The following is a 25,982-nucleotide window of genomic DNA, read 5'->3' on the forward strand; positions in this document are numbered from 1 at the left end:
TGAGCCACATATATTTTAAAATATAATGTACAAACCAGAAACCCAATATCATCCTTATCAGCAACCAAGCTATCTAAAAGCTCTAACAGATCATTAGTTTGTTTTCACCAGGTCTTAATGAAGACCTCTAATTAACCAAAGGAGGATTGTCATATCGATTGAGTATATGTTTTTAAATCTATGTTCTATTAGGGTTATAGGTTCATAGGTAGGTACTAGGCTATTGGCCCTAGCGCCTATATAAGCCTAGCCAAAAATGTACCCTGGCTTTTGCCACCCAAGAAAATTATTTTCCTGTGCCACTGTCGAGCAGACCTACAGAAGTGATCCCTGGGGTGAATTTCCTATCTCCCATCCAATCATCAAGATTTTTCTTGACGAGTGTTAATGAGGACCTTTGTTTTATATAGATAGGTAGTTTGTTCCAGAGTATGGGAAGTCTCTGGGACAGGAATCTATCCCTCCAGCATGTTCTGTTTATTGTGGTGACAAGGTCTAGGTCCCTAGAGCGTGTAGCCCGGAGGGAGTGGGATTTATTTAAATGGAGCATGTCCAACAGCTCTGGGTTTGACATAGCTTTGTATGTTAGGCATAGATTGCCTCTGAGTATGCAACATGCGATGGAGTAAAGCTGGAGTTATTTGAGATGGTCTACGTAGGGTATCTGTTTGAGGCTGGTAATGCTCTTTGTGAGGTATTTCTGCGGCCTTTCTAGTTGTTGTAGAGGTCTTGTGAGGTACATATCAAAAGGGGCATTGTACTCTATAATGGGTCTAATGAGTGATGAGAAGAGGGGAACAATGACCTCTCTTTTTCTGGATGAGAAACCTTTTGTGATGAGGTGCGCCACGTAGAAGGATTTCTTGACTACTGTGGCAATGTGATTATCAAAGGAGAGACTACTGTCCACCTGTGTCCCAATGTTTCATCACACTTTTGATGTTAAGTAGACTACCGCCTATGTGGTAGTTCATGAGTACAGGAGTTTTTACCAAAAGGGATGACAATGCACTTTTTGGCATTGAGCTTGAGGCCATGGCTTTGACACCAGGCAACTGTCTCAGTGAGGCCCTTTTGTAGGATGTCCACATAGTTAGCAGTTTCTGGCTCCTAGTTTGCAGTCACATGCAAACTTCGTTAGCTAAAGGTCTTCTGTGTTAGCCTGTACTTCTGAGTAGATACCAAACAGGAGAGGACCCAGGACTCAACCCTGTGGTACTCCACTTGTCACTGGTCTGAAGTCGGATTTGGAGTCTGCTACTTTCACAGTGTGGGTTCTGCCAGTTGGCAACCTATCTTGTGACATAGGGATTTATACCTAGTTTAGTGAGTTTATCTATAATTCCAGAGTGGGGGATGGTGTCAAAAGCCTTGGAGAGATCAAGATAGGCTGTGTGAACCACCTTACCCTCATCTACGGCTTTGTTGACCGCTTCAAAGAAGTCTATCAGGTTTAAGAGACATGATCTGCCTTTTACAAACCTGAACTGGGTGGGGTCCAGACTTTTGAGATTACCAATGTCATTGTTTATAAGTTCCATGATGATACGTTCCACAGCCTTGCAGACCAGGCTCGTCAGGCTAATGGGGCGGTAGTTCCTGGGGTCCATGGTGGCTCCCCCTTTGTGGTGTGGGATAACAGTCGCTGTGCACCATTCAGTGGGCAAAAAGCCTGAGGTGAGGCTATGATTGAACATGGTACTTAGGTGGGGTGCCAGTTCATTCTGTAGTTCGCATACAATGCAGCCTGGGATGTTGTCAGGTCCCATGGATGCTGTGTTCTTGGCTTTGGAGAGTTTTTTTTTTTTTACCTGTGCAGCCGTGATTACAGGAACTTTGCATTCTTCTGGTATAGAGATGGGCCCTTTAGGAGGTGAGAGGGGGGGGGTAAACTTAGCATTGAACCTATCTGCCAGGATGTTGGCAATATCAGTATTCATCAAATACAAATCCCCTGAATCTGGATAAAGTAACCAACGATAAAAGTCTAATGTTCCAAAAAAGCCACCAACTTGTTGGAATACACACGGCAAAACAACACTTAATAAAAAATAGTAAAAATATATAAAACATGTGAGCGCTTTCACAGAGTCCTCTCTGCTTCCTCAGACATACTACAGTAACTGCTGCTCTTGTTTAAATAATGATACATCTGTGTCAAATCTAATCAGTTGACAGTATCCTGAAAATAAAAATTAAAAAGACATGCACTATATAAACAATCAAATCATATAAATAATGGACTAAAAACGTATGTAAAAAACTGTAAAAGCTTGCTCTATAGAGTTAGATAGTGTTAAAACTGTAGAGTATATGTATGGATGTTAAAAGATGTGACTAAACTTAATAATCAATGTTTCAAAGCCCTGTTCCTGAGAAAAGGTTTTAGTGAAACCTTTCTATTTAGTCCAGGTGGTCTGTCAGCCTGAAATCTTATTATCCATTCTTGTTCTGAGGCTTCGGTCTTATTGTTCATGTTCCCACCTCTTTTATTTTCTTGTATAATGTGTAACACTAGAAATATGAAGTGTGTGGCTCCCTCCTTTAAAAACAAGATGTCATTAAAAAGACAGTTGTGCTACAAGAAATTAGATGGAGACCACTATGCAAGGTCTGATAGGCTAGGTACCTTTCCGTGTAGAAGGTGTACAGCCTGCCCCTTCATATTTGGAATGGGGCAGTATACACACCCGACTAGAAAGTTCTGCATTGATGCACACTTTTTACAGACTGTCATAGTAAGAATGTCATATATTTTGGTTTCTGTACAAAATGCCCACCCTACTATGTAGGCAAAACTAATCAGCTGCTCAAAGATAGAGTCCTAGAACATGTAAGGGACATTAAAAATGAGAGACAAGTGCATTAGCGATGCATGTTATAGGATGACAACTTTTCTGCAAAAGAATCTGTAAGTTTAATCAATCTATCTAAAGTTACAGGGTTGACAGACTTGTTAAAAGGTGCTGCCACACAACTGTTAACCTTACCAACAGAAGCTACAGGTAAATTTTTGATTTAAAAGCAATTAGTGGATGACGATAGATGATATAAGGCTCTCAAAGACCTTAATAAAAACAACAGTGGTACATGGGGGAGGGGGAATTGTAGTTACGTTGGAAGGAGAGATTGAAATGATTAGATGAGGATAGACTACATCTAATACCTAGATATGCTACAAAGCTTAACATTTTAGAAACTTTGCATGAAAATGCCCTCACAAATACTTGTATAAAACTACAAAAGTCGAGATGGATTTTTCTTAATTTGGATTACAACTAGTGGAGGTATGATGACGGTTGTGCTTGGCACAAGTGAACATTTTATTATTGGGTTAGAATCCCCCCAATGGCTGCCTAGTATCAAGCCTCCTCCTATTAGTCTGGCCTGTTTCTCTCTCCCTGAATTGATTTAATTATTTTTTAATTTCTCCAAGTCTTTTGGGTTTCTAATACCATGATGGGAATGCATCCCATTCCCAAGAAAGTATGATTAAAGTTCATGAAATTAGTATTGTTTCAATCTTTGATGCTAGCCAGAAGTGATTTTCACAGCACCTGCAATGTGCCCAGTAATGACTCCTCCTGCAATTCATATGGAGTTACATGTACCAGTAACATATCTAAGTAAAGCTGTAAATTCTTTCTTTTATAAGATGTGTTGCTCCTACAACTACTGGAACTGTCTAGGTACCTTCTTCCACATTTCCCTCATTTCTGCCTGCAAATCCTGATATTTTATGACTCTCTCTCTCTGTATGTAATACACTGCAGTCAATGGGTGCAGTGATTTCAATGATCAATGCTACTTTTGTCTTCTTTTCATGGACTACTATATCTGGTTTTCTCGCATCTATTTTTTGAACTGTTGATAATGGGTGATCCCATGTGATACAAACTTCATCATTTCCTATAATACTTTGAGGTTCTTGGTTCTGATATTTTTCAGCTATTTCAATATTATGTTTTCACAATCCCCAATGCAACAGTCTTGCCACATTACTATGCCTTTCATTACACAGTCCTTCTGCCATTAGTATATCACAACCAGCAACAAGATGAGCGACTATTTCCAATTCTGTTTTACAAAACCTACATTTATCTGTTAATCCCACATGTTCAATGGACTTCGCCAGCGTGTACATAGTCCACAATCTTGGGTCCCCAATATTAACCTTTCACCTTTTCATTTAAATTCACCTCTCCATAATCATTCCTGCTTTCAATCCTGATCAACATGAGGTTGTTCCAAGAGTTTTCTGTACTTGCAACTATATTTATGCATTTTCCACATTTCTTGCCTTCTCATCTGATCCTTCACCTTGTATTCTTTATTTTGTTTTTTTGCACATTCAGTTGCTACCTGATTTTTATCTACTACTGGTCTGATTTGCATTCCTGCTTGACAACGATATGCTAATGTTAAACTAAGCAGGGAAGCCTCCCTGTTTCTTTCTCCCTAACAGTAAGGGTGAGATATGACCAGAGAAGCCAATTTACTAGCAGCTATGAAGACAATTTGCAAACATACCAGCAATCAGAATGTGTGTTACGGCCTTAACTCCATCCCATTATTGGCTGATGTGAACAGCCACATCAATCCAGTGGTAGTGTGTGTGTGTGTGTGTGTGTGTGTATATATATATATATATATATATATACACACACACACACACGTGTGTGTGTGTGTGTGTACACTTGAGATCTGCTTTCACCAGCTTACGAGCTTCAAGGCCGCATCCACCTGGGTCCATGGCCCCTGGTGTCATGCAAGCTTCTACATACAGAGAAGCAACAAACTAGTAGATTAGGAATCATTGCCTCCATCTCCCAGGATGAGTGAGCTGGTGTAAGCTGCTTATTTTCACCCTCTCTGGCTCTTCCAGCATCTAAACTGCTGTTCTGACTCAGGCCAACTGCATCATAATCAGTGCTTTATCCCTCTGTGCCATGGAGACAGACTGGTTGTGTTAAAATTTAGTTAGCGTTAGGGATAGATTGGCAGAGATGACAAGGCTGTTACAGAAAGATGTACAGTTTACAAAAATGCTTTGATATTGGGGTGCGATAATGATATGCACTGGAACAATCAAGAAAGAGCTACTCTATTTTTAATTAACCTTGTACCTAAGAAAACTATAACTAAGAGATGGAAACAGAGTGGTCCCAAGAGTGGGAGTGGGGGGTTGCAAGATTAAGAGGAGATGAGCTGGAAGTTATGGAAAGGTTCACACTTGAGAAAACATCATGGGAAAGATATACACCAAGGTATTTGCAATAAAAACATATAGGGAATCAGTTAGAGACTAACCTAAGGTGTTAAGGGGGGCTGACTGATTATGGACTGGGGAGAATCCTGCTTCCGTCTATCTTGTGTAATCTATTTTTAATTGATTCTGAACCACATAGGATCATAGGATGTTACTAGGCTAATGGCCCTGGGGCCCTTACAAACCTAGCCAAGAGTTTTTCCCCAAAAAAGAAACCACAGTCAGCAACTATCGCCCCTGTCAATGAGGGACACAGGGGGAAACCCTGGGACAAATTTGTGGTTTCCTATCCACTCATCAAGTTGCGCTTGAAGAGGATCCAGCGAGGCACACTGATGTGTATGGGAAGTCTATTCCAGAGATGGGGCAGTCTCTGGGAGACAAACCTGTCTCTCCAGCAGGTTTTGTTAATGTTGCATATTAGATTTAGGCCTTGAGTGGGTAGTGTGTGAGGAGTTAAGACTTACAGATATGTTGCACCTCTAGTAGGGCAGGGTCCGAGATTGCCTTCCAAGCAAGATACAGATTACCTCTGAGCAGTCTGTATGATACCAAATAGAGTGACAGTGATTTGAGCCTGTCTGCACAGGATAGGTGTTGGAGGCCATGGATTCTCTGTGAGGTTTCTGTGGCCTTTCCAGTTGGTGCAAGTGTTTGAAGAGGTACACATTAAACGGGGCATTGTACTAAATTATTGGCCTAATGAGGGAGGAGTACAGAGCGGTAATAACCTCCTTTTTTTCTGGATGCAATCCCTTTACTTATAAGATGAACCAAGTAAAAGGCTTTACTGACCACTGCCGCTACATGATGGTCGAATGTGAGATTGCTGTCAACCTGTGTACCCAAGTCTCTCACAACAGGTTGTGTGCTTAGGGGGCTGCAGTTGATGTGGTAATCAGTAGGGGTTTAAAACCAAAGGCCCCAAGTGATTTTTTAAAGGTATTTAGTGAATCGCTCTGCTTCACAGCTAAGCATTAAACAAAGAATGCATTTTGCCCTTAATGAGGTTCAACATCTATTAATCTTAAAGGTTAAACAGCCTCCCCTCATTGAAAACTTTGTTTGAAAAAAGACCTGTGTTCAATAGACCCGTAAATTCATTCACTGTGTAATGCCTCAATGCCAAGCATAATTTACCTCTTGATTGCCTGAAACGCACAGAGTATAGTTTAAGTAACTCAAGGCAGGTACAGTAGCTAAGAGACTTATAAGCTGTAATTCTTTTGTTGAATTTTCTCTGTATATTCTCCAAAAATCAACAGATCACACTTACTCTAAGAACAAAACAAGAATATATATTCTAATGCTGGTTAGACACATACAAAAAGATTTGCCAGAAAAATGTGTGTCCATGTAGTGCATTTTTTTTTAAAATTGAGCTGCTTCACTTTTGAATGACTGAGCTTGCACTTTATATTTTAATGGGATGCATACTCTACCACCAAAATTCTATCCTGTTGATTCCTTTGCTCTAATTTAATGTTGTCAAGGATACATCTCAACCTCTTATCAAAAGAAATATGGACACAGCCAAAAAGAATGGGTGCCAAAGGCCCACAAATAGGGGCAGATTTTAAATATTAATCTTATAAACCTAGAAATTTGTGAGTTTTTTTTGTGATAGTAAGCATTTTCTGAATGATATGAAGTCTAAAATTCAAATGTCTGACATTAAGTGGCTTCATTCCTCAATTATTTGCTAGAAAACTACAAATTACAGATCAAAAATAGGAGTAAAAAATCTGGACATTTCGGAGGTATGCAAGGAGGTGAGCTCTCTGGGCTGGTGTTAAGTTTGTTATTGTTATTGCTGGCTGGAATAAAGGTTGTTCAAAAAATGGTTACTAGACAGCACCGCAGCTTCGTGATGAGGGTAGAAAAAACACTATTGGCAAAACAAATGGTATAACCCAGGGATCAGTCTTTGGACCACTTCACTAACTTTTTTCTGACTTACACCCCAGAAACAAACATATGCAGAAAACCAGTAAATGTTATGCCACTATGACATCATGCCAACTTGGAGAAACATTCTGATCTGTTTGGATGCTCAGCCTGTAATAAGTTAAAGTTTAATATCTCCAAGTGCTCAGTAATGTACTTTAGTATAAACAAATTACACATAGATTATAAAAAAGTGTGCCTTTTACGTGTGACTTCTTACAGTGATTTAGGAAGCAGTCCAGACTACAAATTTATATTAGTGTAATACTAGTAACATTTTACCAAAGTATTTTCTTACCATTCAAACTGTACCTAAAAAAAGGCATGGCATTCAGTCCTTGTATTTAAAACACTGGTAAAACTTAGCTACTTTACTTTAGAGTTAACATCCAAATTGGATCCAAAGATTATTCAGAAAATCTGTTTTTAAATGGGCTTAAACTGCTACAACTTCTATTTACCAAATTGCTTTTGCTTACATATAAAACATTAACTAATGCTGATATGTTTGGTCTTGCTAATAACCACAGAAAATTAATGAGGAACCAAATAAATATATTTATGGTGTAATATTTAAAATTACAGATTTTTTCAGTTTCATACAGTGGCAACCTAGAATTATTTACCATTACATCTTTAGTATCTCAAAACTCTCTGAAAATTTAAAACCATTCTTAACAAATTAGGAAATGACTTGAAATTCAGAGCAACAGAACCATGATACAAGATCTCTGGCAGCCTTTTTGACAGATGCACCACTTGTAATCAATTCTACATGCAACATTAATGTGTGAAGGGTGCACAACATCATATCAAGGAAACATGAGGCGGGGGTGGTTCACTCAGAAATGCAAGGATACAGAGGGTGAGTTGCCAGGCAGCATAGTGTAGGGTCCAACTGCTGGATTTCTAAAAGTACTAAATCATGGACAGGATGAATCACCAGAATGACTGGTAGAAAGGAAATACATGAATGCATTCAAGAGGACACATGATATGTTGAAAAAGGATGATGGGGAAGGCAGGGATGGAGAGGAGGGTGACTTAAATGAAATTAAAGGCAGATTAGACAGGCTTACTTTTCTCTTCCATAAAGCAAATGTAATAGGATGCAAGATGACAGCAGAATATAACACAGCACAAACACTGATTTATTCATCTTCAAACTTCATAAAAAACATCAAAAACAACACAGGCAACACTGTATCCACACTATTCTTAGATTTATCTAAAGCCTTTGATAACAGTTTACTACGGTGAGCTACTGTTTCCGCTACTATCCTTAGGCCTACTCCACTGCACATTCTACTGGTTCCAAAGCTACATGTCAGACAGATAAGAAGCTGTTAAATGACAATCAATCTGCTCAACTTCCTGTCAGCATCGGGATAAATACTTGGATCCCTCTTGTTCAACATATATATTAGCATTTTGCATACTGCTGCTAAACAAATAACCAAATCCCTAATCCAATATGCTGATGATTCCGTGGCTATACGCTCAACCCAGAATTCTATTCAGCTTCAACAACTCACTCAAGACTCCTTCACCTCCATCGAAGCCTGACTGGCCAAATCCGACCTCATCCTGAATCCAAACATAAAAAAAAAAAAAAAACTACTGTTCACCCTAAGCACAATACTGATTGCAAAACCAACTTCAAAATCACCTCCTGCAACAATACAATAATTGAAGTAGTTCCCTAACATTAAACTACGAGGTGTCACTTTTGATAAATTGAAATTTGACTTACATATTCAACAACCTAGCAAAACAAAACAAAAGCCGCTATCAGAAAAAGTAGGACAACCATTAGCTCCTTTTTCCCTCCATGCCTATATGCCTTATCAATTTTCACCAATCTCCAGGCCACAAAGAACAGCAACCGTGAGCAATGCTACAATAAAATAGCTAAATTCGCATCAAATAAAGTTTACTATTCTCATCACTGCAATGACTATGCTTTTCAACAGACTAGAGATACCATAGAAACTCATTATCTCAACTACAAGTAGCATGCAGTAAATACATCACTCTGAAAGATGCCTAGCACTCAAATCTTTCTAAGAAAGGTACACTCCCAGCCTGTATCTCTGCTCTACTAATAAACAAATCCTTTATGGTTCAAATGTCCAGCAGTATAGCTGGCTATGCACTGCACACCTGCCATGTAACCAAGGCTTTGAATGCCCTCCTATTCCTTAACTCTTGTCTATGCCACTGTTACATTCCAGGATAAGATTTATATAAAAGACTCTAGTAGGCATATTCCACAAACAAAGATAAAACATAATATAAACAAAAATTAAACACTGGTTTTGAAAGTTTGACAGAAAACATGAATTCAACAACCACAAAAGTTACTGAAGTCAAGATTGTGATTGTATTTAAATTATGTAGAAAACATTTGTTGGAAAAAATGGGTCAATAAATTGGGAAAAAGGATACCTTGGAAATACGAGCTGTCTTCTGACTAGGTTAGGTTGGCTTGCACTTTATATATGAGAATGAATATATATATATATTAGTCCAGCGGTAATGTTTACTATATAACTATAAAATTTTTTTTTATACATTTTCAAGGCAGAGATGATATCAACAGTCTTACTACACAGCAAATTAGCTCATATGGGTTCTAAACACAAAGACAGTAAGCAAAGAAGGAGGTTACAAGTGAAGTCAGTATTTTCTTATTGAGATGGGTGAAAAAATAGAATAAATATAAAAGTACACACAACTGCTTTAATTTGTAATCAAATATTACTAATCATTATGCACAAATACTAGATTTACCTCTGTCTGTGACATACTTGTTGATGCCATATCTACAGATTGGCTTAGTTTATTAAGCATCCCCTTAAGTTCTTTTGTTGTTCTGGACAGCTCCTGCTGAAACCTGTAAGAGAAAAAATTTGTAACAGTTATAAAATAAATAACGGCAAATTAATCTGCTCATCCCATAAATCACTTTACTTTATCTTGTCTTACTGTGTATTTTTTCAAAAACTTTTTTTTACTTAGTTTTCATTATGAACATACACAAATATACATATAACAAATACAATAAAACAATAACAAAACTATTCACAATATTTACATTCATCCATGATAAACAATCATTTTATCCAAGAGAAGTTATCAGTATTTGTTCAAAAGGTTTTCCAGTTTTTGACATGCTATTTTTTTATTTGTAATGTTATGAGTTCTATAACAAATGGTTTGCAGTTCTTTTTTGCAAACAACTTTTGCTAAATTAATAAAATCTTTAAACATCAAATCTTATTTACTTTTCCAGTTCAAAGTAATAACTTTTCTGGCAATTGCAAGAATTGACTAGAGTAACTGAATCTGAGATTTAGGTATTACACTAGGTATAGGAACATTGAATAGGATTAATGACTTAGAAATATGACAGTCGTCAGACCATAAAGCATTTACAAAATATCTGAAGTCTTTCCAGTACTGAACATTTCTACATTCAATGAACATGTGAACCCAGTTGGCCTCTAGTAATTCATCACATTTCCTACATTTACTTTCACTATTTTTGAGTATAAGATTTATTTTATGTGGATTACAGAAACTCCTGTTCATAAAGTTCCATGTATACAATCTCCAATATAATGAAGAGGAGGTACCATATGTAGACTTCAATAACAGTTTTTTTTGGATTCATCAGATATTTGTTCTCCATTAATTTTTACATAGCAATTCCAAAAATCTGAGTCAAACTTTAGAGTGTCTTCTCTTAGTATCTTATAGATAGGTGAGATACTTAATTTTTGATCTGTCTTTTCAAGACACCTAATAAAAAGTTGGATCAAACTAGATATAGATTCAGTCTTTAGGTTGATTGATACTCTCATTTTGCTTTCTATCAACTGCCGCAATGAGTGTATAAATAACCAACTGTCTTGACTATTATCAAAACTACATAAAAGAGTTTAGTGGTTTAATGCTCTTATTTTCAATAAATTGATGCCTGAATATCAAGTTTTCCTTTCATTTTTGCATTGCATTGATGTTGAGAGTCTAGGCAATCAGGGGAGTATGCTACAAAGAATATAAGAAGTAGGAATTGTTTAATGTTGTAATTACAATCAATTACATTTTTAAAGTTATTAAATATTTGATACATGCCATAAGAAAATGATCAAACTTCTTATTAAATAAACAAAATTCACGTAAATGCCAATGAACTCTATTTATTCCATATTGTTCCTTAAATTGATTTTCTATAGTTCTGACATCAGTTAAATGAATCTCATGTATTATTTTCCAGCCAGATATATAGGTATGTGTGATCCAGTGTAATATCACATTAATTATAATTGATTTGGAATAAAGATCTAAGCTAGGGAATGCTATCCTATATCCAAGCTCTAATGTGCCATCTATTTGCAATGCTAGGCTTTAAGGGGAACCATAAAAATTTCAGTAGTATGGAATCTAATTTTTTAAATATGTTTTTGGGAGGGGGTAGTATCAATGACGGTATATAAAACAAAACTTTAGGTAAAATTATCATTTTAATTAGAGAGAGCCTATCCTCCATTGTGAAGAACATTTTATTCCATCTTTTGATTAGTTCACTAATGGTGGTTATTAAATTATTGTAGTTTAGTTTAACAGACTATTTCCATTTACTCTTTATACTGACATATTCTAATACATCATTCTCCCAATTAAACTGGCTATTCTCTTGTAGGTTTTTGTTGATCTTTTTGTCAATTAGTAATGTTTTTGGATTTATTATGGTTAAATTTAAGCCCTGAAATTCTTTCAAACTTGCTTAAGGTATTTATAACATCATGCAAAAAAACCCCATCAATATCACCCAATGTTAACATATCATCAGCGAATAACTGTATCTTAGTACAATAGTCCTTATTAACTTGAAAGCCTTTTATATTTTGCTTGGTTCTGATGTATGTAGCATAAGGTTCCATTGAAAGAGCAAACAATAATGGTGACAAAGGACAACCTTGTCTAGCTCCCTTGAGAATTTCTAGTGGTGAGGATAGAAGTGATCTGATTTTCACACAAGCTTGTGCCCCTTATTGACAAAATCTGAGGAGAATTCAAAACCAATCAGGATTCTTTGCAGAGGAGACAAACGAATAGAATCAAAAGCCTTTTCTATGTCTAGGCTGATAGTTGTTTTTTTTTGTACTTGCATGCTACGTCTATTAGTGATGGTAATTTAATAATGTTATCTTCCACTTTTCTATGAAGAATGAACCCTGTCTGATAATTATGTATTAGCTTAGGTAATAATTTCTTTATCCTATTAGCTAATATTGTCATGAGAATTTTATAATCAGTGTTTAGTAACGGAATTGGCCTATATGAATCACAAGATTTGGGGTTCTTACCTTGTTTTAATATGGGTGAGATAATTGAATATTTCACGATGGGGGTGTTATACATTTTTGCTTAATCATAGTAAAGGCACTCATCATTTTCTTTATTACATATTCAGGAAAAATCTTATATAGTTCAGGAATTATTCCATCCAGTCCTGGAGCTTCATTATCTTTTAATTTTTTTATTTGCACTTTCACTTCTGTTAGTGTTGTTTGTTTTAGTATGTTATTTTGTTGCATTGACACCTTAGTAGTTAGATTTTCTTGAATAAAAGTATTTATTACATTATCTGTCTCCAAAAGTGGTGTGTTATTTATATCTTTATAGTAGTTTTTGAACACTTTTAATATGCCCATTAAGTTAGATGCACTCAATTGAACCATCACTTTTATATTTAATCTCATTAACAAGATTTTGATGGTTTGTTTATTTTGGATCTTACTGCTATTTTATGTAGATATTTGGGATTTACAGCATAAGATTGTAATTTAAATTTTTCCAGGTTTATGGCTACCTTATGATTCAGAACTTCTAAGTATTTTTGATTTCACTTAGTAATTTCAATATGTGCTACTTTGTTATTTGGTTTTGCATCCATTTTTATCTTATCTAAGTTTTTCAGTAAGTCTAAAAGTTCTTTGTCCCACTCTTTCCTTTTTTAAGGTACCAAGATTTTATTCTTATATATATATATATATATATATATATATATATATATAAACTTTAAAGGTGTCCCATAGTATAGTATCAGTCACTCCAACATTATCATTTGTTTCCATAAACATGTCTATTTCTTTCATTATCCATTCCCTAAAGTCTTTATACTGTGTATTTTGAAATGGTTGGCGAGACAGTAAAGATATAAGCTTTCAAGGCTCACTGTCTGTTACCTCATCCAAGTAATAATTTCCTATCAGAAGCACTTATCCAACTCCAACAGATTGTTTATACCAACAATTCAGTCAGTAATGCAAATAATGTCTTCCTTTACCATTTGTTAACTTGTTCAATTATAAGAACCACTAATATACAAGACACCATAGGAACAGGTGGAGCATGATGCCAGACTGTTGAGTATGGTGAGAAGGAAGACGTTGTCAAACAATGTTAAACTGGTTAGTATACTGTACATGGAATAAAGAAAACTATCCTCAAGATAAACTTTTCCCCACTGAGTATTAAAAAACAAACTGTCTGCATACCCGAGATGTTACGGTAACCAAGTATGTCAGACTATGGGTCCTGTCTGGACACTACAGGGAGGACATGAGCAACAAAGGCTGGTAACATGCTTGCCTTTCTTCAGTCTGTCCAATCTTTTTAGGAGTACTGGTATTTTTACTTCTACTGTTAGGGCCTTATGATCGTCAAAAAGTCTTATTTTACATCTAGTGAAAGAGTGAAATAACAGACGTATTTTTAACAAATCTTTTCAAGGAAGAGTTCTTAAAAAAGTTAAGCACATCTTGCTGGACACATGCTTGAAGACTAGGGAATCTCTGACATTGCTTACTTTGGTACAATCAAAATACAAATAAAAGAAAAAAGGCGTACTATTTCAGAATCAGGGATTTTATTAAATCACCCACAAATGTTCAGTTGCACAGCACATGCTTTATCAGCTATTTAATCAGTTTATTTTTCACCTACAGATACATTTTAGCTGCTTTATTTTCTGTAGTTATCAATAACCAGAAATCATCCTGGCCACGTTCAAGGATCACTTAAAATTGTGAATGATCAAGGTACTGCTACATCTGGGCACTCCTTGATCTAACATCTGTTATGATTACCAATGATGTTACAAATGCCTGACTAGCTTGCTCTGGAATATAATCAACAGTCTTGCAGGGCCTGATTCTTTTAAGTCAACAAATCTGATTCATAAACCTGTTTGTAGGAGGGCGGCTTTCAGTGCATATCCCAAAGGTACTAAAGGGTGCCCTCTTTGCTGCTCAGTACACACACTGCCTTTACAGAACATTTTTAGGGAGGACAGCTGAATTATTACTGCTGTACAAATGATGCTCAACTCTGTTGTTAGCATGTAACCAGTATATGGAGCCTTTGAAGAAGGGATTTTGTCTAAAACAGTTAATATTCAAAACTAACGAACCACTCCAGAGAAAAACAATGCTCTTTATGCTGGAAAGTTCACCTCATAATACTCAACTCCTTCTTTCAATACTTATTTAGATTCACAGTTACAGACATACAATATCACCTTACTGATCACATTCACTATCAAAATAACTTGTTCTATACAGGAGTCAACACGTATATTACTCATCTGCATGCATACATCTGTTTCATAACCCAGATTTATACACATCCAAATAATGTCTTTATACTTTTCATTGTATACTTTGTGTGTGATTTAGTCTGTCTTTGCTTGTGTTCATACCTCTCAGACAGTGCCTCATTTATCACTTTTTTCTTTTCTATTCACTTTACAAATTGTGTGTTCCCATAATTCCCATTTTTTTTTCAGTTTGAGCTCATTTTCCTTTATAACCTTTTATATTGTAAAGTTTTCCCTGTCTGGATTCCTTTGCCCATATTTCTCTGCAAATATCTCTGGTGCTGCTCTTTTTGGACTGATTAATTTTGCCTTCTCCTTTGCATAAACATTACACCATATTAAATCTGTTTCTTTCCCCTGTCCATATTTCTTCTTCACATGTCTCCTGATCTTCCTATTTCTCCTTACCTTGGGGTAACTGCATCCCTTTTCCTGTCTTTCTCTTCAAATATCTTTGGGGCTGCCTTTTTTGTACTGAATAATTTGGCTTTCGACTTTGCATAAATATTGTACCATATCAAATCTATCCCTTTCCCATGTCCATATTTCTTTTTTATACTTTTCAAAAACCTCTAAGTTTTGTTTATATTTTCGCACTTCCTCAGATGCTTCTTTTTATTTTTTATTTATTTTACATTTGTTGACTGGGATAGTCCGACTGGATGCATGTCCATTTTCAGCGGAGGTCCAGGGAGAAAAGCTCCAAGGTAAACAGAAACATTAAAAACATGTTACAATTATAATTTTGACAAAGAGTACATAAGCAACCAATAATAAACATGTTCCACAGGTTAGACCTAAACCCTGGTGAAAGCCAGGGGTAAATTAAACAGTAGCTGATTAATAGATTTTACACACAATCTAGAAGAGAGTTAGCCAGGCTTGATACAATGACATAGCCAGTTTAGGGACAGATGTTGAGTCTAGTTTTAAACTGACCTAGGGAGGAGAGTAAAGTCAAGTCAGCTGGAAGTGAGTTCCAGGATCTACTTACAGAGTTTGCAAAGAGAGAGTCACCAGCTGCATTGTTAATTTTGCTCGTCTGAATTAGTAGTCTGTTAGAGGATCTTTTTCCAAACAGATTAAAGTTTCTTGGTCTATATAATGTTTTTTTGACAGTTTTTCTTGTGGAAGTATTTTTCTTTTCAATAATTTCTCTCATTCTTTTTGCACATCTTGTGTCTGGAAATTCTGGGCTTTTTGCATAATAGTAACAATACATAATTTCTTTCTTGCCCTCAATAGTCCATTCTATTGTCTTTATGGCTCTTCTTTGGCCTATCAGTTTTTGTGATTTTTGTGGATTACTACTTCCTTCTACAACAGGGGGGCCCATCCTCCCCCTGGGCCTGACCTGGTCCCATTGTAGGAATGTTTCTATATTTCGAGGATTTTACACTGTCATCGTTTCCAGTCATGGCATCATTGTGCCTACCAGGATTGGCCACTTTTATCCTGGGTCTTGTGAACCCAGCTATCTTTTTTAATTTCTGACCAACTTCTGTCCACAATACACGCTATATAAAATACACTCTATATATCAGTTTCGTCTTGGTGAGATTTTTGTGAAAAAACGGATCTAGCTTGTGAAGGTACTCAGCAAGACTTAAGGATGAATTGAATTTCAGCAATACTACGCTCCTTTGCTTGCTGACTTATCTCACCATTGGGACCCCATATCATCTCTCCATTCAGAGCCTGAAGCTTCACATGAGGAAACTTTAGTGGTATCTCAGGTCAGTTTGGATGCAACATGCTCATCCACTACATTCTGTGATCCCTCTCCTCCCTTGCTTGAAAAAATAATTGGAGTGGTGGATCCAACAGGTGTCCTAGAATTCAGGACTTCCCATACAACCCCCCCCCCCTCTATCGCAGAAGTCATTCAAGGATACCTCGGACATGGGATGGGGACAACCTTTGCCTCTTGGAAAGTTCAGGATGTCTGGCCTCCTTCCCAAATGAAGGAACACAAATACAAAGGAGAACTCTCATTTTCGCCTGCTAACTTTTCATCTTGTTTTTCAACTAGGTCCCTTAAAGTGGTTCACAGACAGCACCACAGTACTGTGATATGTCAACAAGCAGGGTGTGGGGGATGGTGGAAAGTCACATCATCTGTGCAGGTTGCCTCTCAAGGCTTGGGAGTTGGTAACTCAATATCAGTCGACTCTGCAGGCAGTTTACATTCCTTCCAGACAGAATGCTGTGGCAGAGACACTGAGCAGGCTTATGACTCAATCCTATTAATGGATGTTGCAAGGGAATGTGTTTCTGGGCATTATCCACTGGTGTATTCCTCAAGTAGATCTATTTGCCTCTCATAGGAACAGACAACCCTCAGGCATGGAAAATGGATGCCCTATCATTCTCTTGGAAGGGGATATTTTTCTAAGCATTCTCCTGCCTTCCCCCTCCTTCAGAAAGTCCTGTTAAAAATTCAACAGGACCAGCCAAAAATCTTGCTTGCGACTCCCTTTTGGCCAAAACAGCATTGGATTCCCCCTTCTTCTAGGCTGGAAGTCAAACTTTTCTTGAAAGGCATCCTTCATATCAGATCACCAAGGAAACCAGATGTTCTTCGTGTTTCACTGTTGCAGTCATCACATTTGGGTTATCCCTGCGAGGGTAGTCCTCAGTCAGCCCGAATACCAGAGGCTTAGTATTTCTGCGTCAGTTGTTGTCACTTCAGGGCTGACGTCAGGTTGTCAGTAGTATAAAGTAAGGCAGCCGATGCCATTACCCCAGTCTTTCTTGCCAAGGAGCCCGAAGCAGAAGCAGTTCACACGCGTGCTGGTTGGCAGCTACCTGAGTTTTTGTTTTCCGAATTGAAGTTGAAGTCTTCTAAAGCTAAGTACCCCATTGGGGATCCTTTTTTCTTGCTAAAAAAAAAAAAATCACAAAGCAGTCACAGAGCTCCAATAAGGGCTGTCCCTCCTCAACAATGGCTGAACGATGGTATCTGTAAAAAAAACAGGGCTCACAAAGTAAAAGTTGAACTTTAATTCCTCCAGCATGCAAAAGACACCAAGGTTGAACAGACAGATTCCAGCATACGAACAATTCTAATAATAAAACAGATTAAGCACTTTCATCTTCTTACAGAAGACTTCATCAGATGTCTTCTGTAAGTGGTGTCTTTTACATGCTGGAGGAATTAAAGTTCAACTTTTACTTTATGTGAGCCCTGTTTTTTTGCTAATACCATCGTGCAGCCGTTGTTGAGGAGTGATGGCCTTTATTGGAGCTCTGTGTGACTGCCTTGTGATTTTTTTAATGATTTAGACAAGCGTTCTTTTGTGTTATCCTTTTTTCTTGCTCTAACCGATGTCAGAAAAAGTTAACAGTTGTCTCGCCTGTGGAAAGCAAATATCAGACCAAGACTTTCATTCTTACTGCATCACTTGCTTAGGCCCAAAGCACGATGTCCCCCGCTGTCGCTTTTGTGCTTTGTTCAACGCCAGAACTATACGTCATTGGGCTCTTATTGTAGCTAGATATTTTCGCTCACAGTCCTCGATTTCTGATATGGCTTCGTTAAGCCATCCAACAGCAGATTTTCCGAAAAAACTTAATCATAAAGACAGAGACAGACCACACAGGTCCAAACCTATCAATGACGCTTCTGTTAAGCTAGTCGGTAGTTCTCTGGTCCTCAGTGAGGCACTTTTGCAGACCCTGATGTCCGCTTCTGTGGATTCACAGGCAGCTACAGAGACCCTTTCATGGTTCAGTATGCCACAAAACTCTTCATCGACTAAGGATCCTGCGGTTGTCTCTACCATGGATAGGTCTGGAGCTGCTAAGCAGACTTCAGAGAAATACTTGCCCCTGGGAGGAAAACTCTCTTTCCATGCAAGTACCTGGGCCACCATTACCAACGACTGCTGGGTCCTCAACATAGTGTCCCAAGGATACAAATTTTCTTTCCACACTCTACCAACACCAAAAGAGTTCCCAGATCTTCCTCCAAACCAGTGGGCAGAGGCCAAAAAGCAATTCCTTTCCCTGCTCTCCATGAGGGGGACGGAGCACGTTCCTGCAGAACAGATAGGCCAAGGTTTCTACTCCAGGCTCTTCCTGGTGCCCAGAAAAGAGGGCACCTGATGCCCCATACTCGATCTAGCCATTCTGAACACCTTCCTGGTGATATCAAAATTCAAAATGCTCACCCTCCAGCAACTAATACCTATGCTCTGCAAGGATGCTTGGCTAGCCACCCTAGACTTAAGAGAGGCCTACCTACACATCCCAATCAGGAAATCGTGCAGGAAATATCTATGTTTCAGGGCAGGATCTCTGCACTTTCAGTTTTCTGCACTTCCCTTTGGCTTACCTACTGCTCCCAGAGTTTTCACAAAATGTCTGGCTCCCGCCCATTGTGTTTTGCAGGCAAAGAAATATTCAATTTTACCCATACTTAGAAGACTGCCTAATTCAGGCAGGCAGACAGGAAAAGCGGCTCAAGCACCTGGCCTTTGTAAAGGACCTGCTGATTTCCCTAGGGTACACCATCAATGAAACAAATTCCAAACTAGTACCCACCCAAAAAATTACATTCCTGGCAGCAAGCCTGGACACAGCATTCCAGATGGCATTCTTTACACCAGAAGGGCAAACTTACAGACAGTCTATTTCTCTCAAGTAGCCACCAAACCCCAGTTATCTGCAAGGAAAGTCCTGCAACCTCTGGGGTTCATAGCATCTTGCATTCTACTCAATCCATATGCCAGACTGCATATGAGGAAACTTCAATGGTACCTAAAACGCCTTTGGTGTCAACACTCTCAAGACCTGGAAACTCTTATACCAATGATACCTTGCCTAAGGAAAGATTTTCTTTGGCTGGCAGCAGCATGCTACCACAACAAGGGACTACCTTTCTCACCACCCCATGCTGCCCAGTCCCTCACCACAGATGCATCAGACTATGCCTGGGGTGCACAACTGGACGGCAGGTGCATACACAGCCAATGGATCCCACAATAAATACATCTGCAAATCAACCAAAAAGAGATGTTAGCTGTCCAGCATGCATTGACAGCTTTCAGACCCCTTCTCTCCCCAGGGGCTCTACTGATCAAAACAGACAACACCACTGTGATGTGGTATATCAGCAAGCAGGGAGGGACTCACTCCTACCCTCTATGCAGGCTCACCATGACCCTTTGGCAGTCACTTGGCAAACGGCTTCAGCCATGCAACTACACCTGTTAGCACAATTTCTACCAGGCTCTCTCAACTCTCTGGCAGATAATGTAAGCAGAAATCTTTTGGACCCACACGAGTGGCAGCTAGACTTAAGAACCTTCACCCTTATAACTCAAAAATGAGGCACCCTGAAGGTGGACCTCTTTGCTTCCCACTCCAACCATCTGTTCAGCAAGTTCTGCACCAGGGACCCTCACTGCAGGGCCTAGAAGGTGGATGCTCTATCCTTCCAGTGGGTCAGCCTCTCAGTCTATGCATTTCCCCCACTGCTTCTCATTACCAGGGTACTGCTCAAAATAAGGGAGGAAAAACAGAGGACAATCCTGATTGCCCCAGACTGGCCATGCCAGCACTGGTACCCACTGTTGTGCAGCCTGTCCCCTCTGCCACCATGGCATCTCCTTCAGATCCCAACTCTCTTGACCAAGATGAAAGGAGAATTCATGCATCCCCAATTGCAGATCCTCAATTTGGCAGCCTGGCTTATTCTCTGACCACTGTACAAGCTGCCAATCTCAGTAAACAGGTTCTAGATGTTATACGCGAGGCCAGATGCCCTAGCACTAGAAAGTCTTATGCTAACAAATGGAAAAGGTTCTGCACCTGGATCCAGGCTAAGGAAGCCGATACGGCACAGCCCTCTACCTCTCATCCTGGATTACCTACTACACAGTGGTCTATCCTTTTCCTCTATTAAAATTCATGCCTGTGCTATCTCTGCTCATGTCAGCACTGAGCAGCTTCTCTTCTCATACCCTCTCATCAAATAGTTCCTAAGAGGGGCTAACAACTAGAGGCCACCCAGAAGAGCACCTATTCCAGCTTGGGACCTAAACTTTGTGTTGGAAAAGCTCACTCTGCCCCCCTTTGAAAAAGCTTCAGCAGACTTAAAGTTTCTCTCATGGAAGACAGCCTTGTTTATGGCCATCACTTCAGAAGAACAGTATCCGAGCTACAAGCACCAATGGCTGCAGAGCCCTTCATCATTTTCCATGTTGACAGGGTCTCCCTCAGGACCAACACATCCTTCATGCCAAAAGTGGTGTCCAGTGTGGCTCTCAACCAATCCATTAATTTGCCCACCTTTTTCCCTAACCCACAAAACAAAGGGGAAAGGATACTGTACTCTCTAGATGTACACAGACAGCTCAGATTCTATCTAGACAGGACTAAATCATTCAGAAAGACTGATCAGTTAAGTCAGCTTTGCTGCAGGAGCAGAGGGCAAAGCCATATCCAAACAAACTATTTCCAAATGGATAGCGCACTGCATCCATTTCTGCTACAAGCAACACGGGAAACCTCCCCCTAAGGGGGTCAGAACTCACTCTACCAGAGCAGCCTCCACCTCTGCAGCTTTCCTCAGAGGAGTCCCCACCAGGGACATTCTGGAGGCTGCAACATGGACATCTGTTCATACCTTCACCAAGCATTACCACCTGCCTATCTTCTCCAAATCGAGGGCAGGCTTTGCCACTGCAGTCTTGCAGGGCATCCTAGCCAGCCCCCAAGTCTCCTTGACTGCCTCCACCCTTTTCCTCAGCTTTGGGAATCAATCCAAATGTGATGACTGCAACAGTGAAACATGAAGAACATAGTACAGTTGTGTACACTTACCATAAATGTAGATGTTAGAGTGTATGTTGCAGTCCTGATTTCCCTCCCTCCCTCCAGCCCCCTTTTTTCTCTATCTCTCTCTCCTTACAAGGAACTTTTTGGTATTTACTTTCTACTGGTGGAGTTCTTCCACCATATCCTATCTCCCACTTGGGGGTTCCTGACATGGCAAGAAAAACTGATGTAATGGTGTCGGCTGCCTTACTTTATACTACTGACAACCTGACGTCAGTCATGAAGCAACAGCAACCGACGCAGAAATACTAAGCTTCTGGTATTCGGGCCGATTGAGGGCTACCCGCACAGGGATAACCCAAATGTGATGACTGCAACAGTGAATACACCTGAACATCTACATTTATGGTAAGCGCACACAACTGTACTTTCATCCTCTTTGGGATTTAAACTTTGTTTTGGAAAAACTTAGGTTGACTCCTCCTGAGCCAGCAGTTTCGTCTTCCCTTCAACATTGCACTCAAAAGACAATGTTTCTTTTGGCTATCACTTCAGACAGAAGAGTTTCAGAAATTAAGGCCCTTATGGCTTCTTCTTTTACTGTTTTTCACAAGGATAGGGGTTCCTAATGCCTAATGTGGTGAATGAGTTGTCTCTTAATCAGTCTATTAATTTACCCACCTTTTTTTCCTCACCACAATCTGCTAGTGAGAGGATCTTACACACCTTGGATGTACATAGACAACTCCGGTTTTATTTGGATAAAACCAGATCGGTTAGGAAGTCTGACTGTCTCTGTTTTCTACCATGCCAGGGCTCTGGATAGACCTTTTTCCAAGAAGACAATCTCCTCCTGGATCTCCAAGGCGATTTTCTTTTTATGTGGCTCATGGAAAAACCTTTGCTTCTCCAGTTAAGGCTCCTTCTACTACAGCTCTCTCTTTTTCAGGTGCTTTTTTTCAAGGGTCTGGACACTTCCATCTTAGAAGCAGTCACTTGGTCTTCTGTCTATACCTTCACAAAATACTACAAGTTGGATGGCATGCCTAGATCTAAAACTGATTTTGTCAGGGCTATTCTTCAGGGGTTTGTAGAGTGCTACTGCTCCTCTTTCCACTATTTATTCTGCATGAGCAATGGCATTCTCCCTCATGTTATGAATATTGCAACATGTAAAAAGAAGGACATAGAATAGTTGTGCAAAATCTTACCATTAACATAGCTGTCCTTCCCTTCTACATGTTGCAGTATTCTATCCCTCCCACCTTCCCCCGAAGCTTGCTTGCTTGTTTTCTGGATGTGTGCTTTCTCAGTTTTTCTCAGGCTGTCTGTTCTTCCTGGGGCATTAAGTTCTGAGGATGATACGTGCCAATGTCTGCTATAAAGTCACTTTATGACTGACATTGGATGGTATACTGTGTGTGATGTTGCATGTATCTTACAGTAGCTTTAGACTTTTGTATACTGACCAGACATTTTTGGCAGCCTGTGGCGGACGTCATGTTATGAATACTGCAACATACAGAAGAGGAGGACAGCTAGGGTTCCTGTTATTTAATTGAATATCCTATATGTTGAGTCTTGGAAGATCGAACGGGGAAGTTCGAAAAATAGAAATGTCGAAGCCGTGGAAATTCAAATTCTTTCCTAAGGAAAGAATTTGGTTGGCTGTTTCCGCGGTTTCGACATTTTCTGTACTGTGTGTGTGTGTGGGTGTGATGGACATTGGGGTTAGGGTGCAGGTAATGTAAGTATGCAAAAGTGACGGACATTAGGGTTAGGGTGCGGATAAGGTAAGTGTGTGATAGTGACGGACGTTAGGGTGTGGGTAAGGTAAATGTGCGATAGTGACGGACTTTAGGGTTAGGGCGCGGGTAAGGAAAGTGTGCAATAGTGACTGACTTTAGGGTTAGGGCACGGGTAAGGTAAGTGTGCAATAGTGACGGACTTTAGGGTTAGGGTGCGGATAAGGTAAGTGTGCGATAGTGACGGACTTTAGGGTGTGGGTAAGGTAAATGTGCAACAGTGACGGAATTTAGGGTTAGGGCGCGGGTGAGGTAAGTGTGCGATAGTGAAGGACCTTAGGATTAGGGCTTGGGTTAAGGTTAGCACATAGATAGTTGTGTATGTAAGGTGTAGTGTAGGTTTATTAGGTGTTTGGTGTGCTTGTGTTGTGTGTGTTTTTCGGAACAGCAAATTTTTTTCCCTGGGAAAAGTGCCTTTTCTTTTATTTAAATGCCACAGTTTTCAGGTTTGTTAGTAAGGCAGCATGGTCTGAAACAGTTATTAGACACATTGTCAACTTTTCTAGCAGATAAGCATGCTATTCTGACATGTAGTATTGTGTAGCTCAGTTCAATTATTGTATCTTGGTGAGAGAAAAGTATATTGTTTACAATGATAGATGGTTTCTTCTGAAAAATTTTCCTTGCAAACAAATTCTTATATAGGTACTTAAGAACTTCCACTGTTCTGTGACATCATGTTTCCTGGGGCCACCTCACATTTTGTTCCTATTGTTGACTGTGTTCCAGTCTCCACCAAGAAATAACAAGCTCTGTTGGCTGATTAATATTTCACTTAGAATACATTTGAGCTACTGGTTTGTTTTTGATGGTATATAAAAAATAAAATCTTACCGTAACAACAGATGTTGTTCTCTTCTCTGATGCAGTATTTATAACATGAAGGAGTTCCCCAGTGTAGGTGACCAGATGTCAGCTGGTATACAAACGACTTTCCTACTGTTGGGTCCGTGGTACGTCGCAGGTAGGCTGTGATTGGATGTCAGCCATAAACGTGACGTACACACACAACATCCTCAGAACATCTCTGCTGCCAGATCCGAAGGCCAAATTCCAACATAGAGTTTGACTCAAAGTAATTTGAGATTCTTCTAAATTCAGATAAGTGCCCAACATTGGGGAATTTTTTGACTTTTGCTACTGTCTTTGATTAGGGTTCATGTCATCCAAGAGGGGCAAGTGTCGATGTGGACGACAAATTCCACACAAGGATAGCCACCTCCAGTGACTTTTCTGCTTAGGCCCAAACCATGACCACAAAAACTGTTCTATCTGTCAGGTGTTTGTTCCAAAGACTTAAAGGAATAGATTATCCTCCCCTGCCATCTACCTTGAGAATCAGTGCTTAAAGCACTAGCAAAAAGCAAAATGGAGGGATTTCCAGGGCCCAAAGCCAAATCAACTTTAAAGACGAAGGCCAAAAAACAAAGGCCTGAACTTTTGCTGTGCCTCTGGATACAGATGTCTCTCTTGAGGCAGAGGACAGCCTGGAGACGCACCCGATTCACAGCCCAGATCTGCAGGCTGAGCCTGATGTCCAGGCTGCCTTGGATCAAAGTATTAGCACATCCACAAAGGCCGTGTAGGCATTCGTGTCGGATGTCTGAGGAGAACCACAGCTTGTGATTACTGAAGGTCCTAAGGGGATTACACAGATCCTGGTTAGGGAAGAGGTAGATTCTGACCTGATCGAATGTAGGCCTACGTCAGGCCCTCCAACCCTACATAAAGCAGACTTGCATGGGAAACACAAACAAAAAAAAAACAAGTATTTGTCCCCTGTTTCCTCCAAAAGAACCTGTTAGCAACTGGCAGCAATTCACTCAGGGCCTTTTCAATGCCATTATGTCACTTAGGCCTCCTCCAGGCTTTAGAGCCCCCCCCCCCCCAACCAACCGAGTACTGTCTCTCCACTTAAAAGAACTAGGGAACAGGATACCTCTCAGGAAGCGGTATCATCCCTGGCCTACTCTTCTCGGATCCCTTCTTCCTAGATAATTCCTCCCCTGAAGAGGAATCACATGGCACAGACTCACCAATGGAAGACCTGTCCTTTGAAGAGACCCTAGCTAAGCTGAGAGACCACTTTAAATGGGATAGCACCCATCTAATAATGGGATAGCATCTGAGGTACAAAAAAGATATTATGACCTATTATAGGTGGAGTCACCTAGCCCATCAGCTATACGTCCTGTATTACCCGCCTTTCTTGGGTCTATATTATATCGCACACTCAGCAGTGAACGACACAATCGACTCCATGTAAGCAAAAGCTTACGTCGAAACCTCAGAACAGCGAATTTTTTCCAAGGGAAAAAAAATCGCTGTTCTGAATTAAAAAAAACTGTAAAACATTACATGTGGGAGGCTGTGCCCCCCACACACCCCCTACTTAAATATATCAACTCCGAGATCGCACTATAGTGCCGAAAATGGCAAAGTAGTGAAAGCGACCAAACAAATTCTTTCCCAGGGAAGTTCTTAAAAACCTATATAAGAATTTCTTTCC

The 25,982-nt window shown here is 39.5% G+C and overlaps 1 protein-coding gene across 1 annotated transcript in view; it reads right to left on the minus strand.

The window, feature by feature from the left end:
• The window catches only part of NDC80 (NDC80 kinetochore complex component), a 2,583,329-nt gene that overhangs the window by 214,468 nt on the left and 2,342,879 nt on the right, over positions 1-25,982 (minus strand). The window contains exon 14 of the mRNA XM_044071081.1: positions 10,010-10,112. Within this exon, the coding sequence (XP_043927016.1) occupies positions 10,010-10,112 (103 nt within the window). The remainder of the gene's footprint in view (positions 1-10,009; positions 10,113-25,982) is intronic.

This window comes from Protopterus annectens, chromosome 5.part0 (genome assembly GCF_019279795.1).
Source record: "Protopterus annectens isolate FY-2018-M chromosome 5.part0, PAN1.0, whole genome shotgun sequence".
NCBI classification, from domain to species: Eukaryota; Metazoa; Chordata; order Ceratodontiformes; family Protopteridae; genus Protopterus; species Protopterus annectens.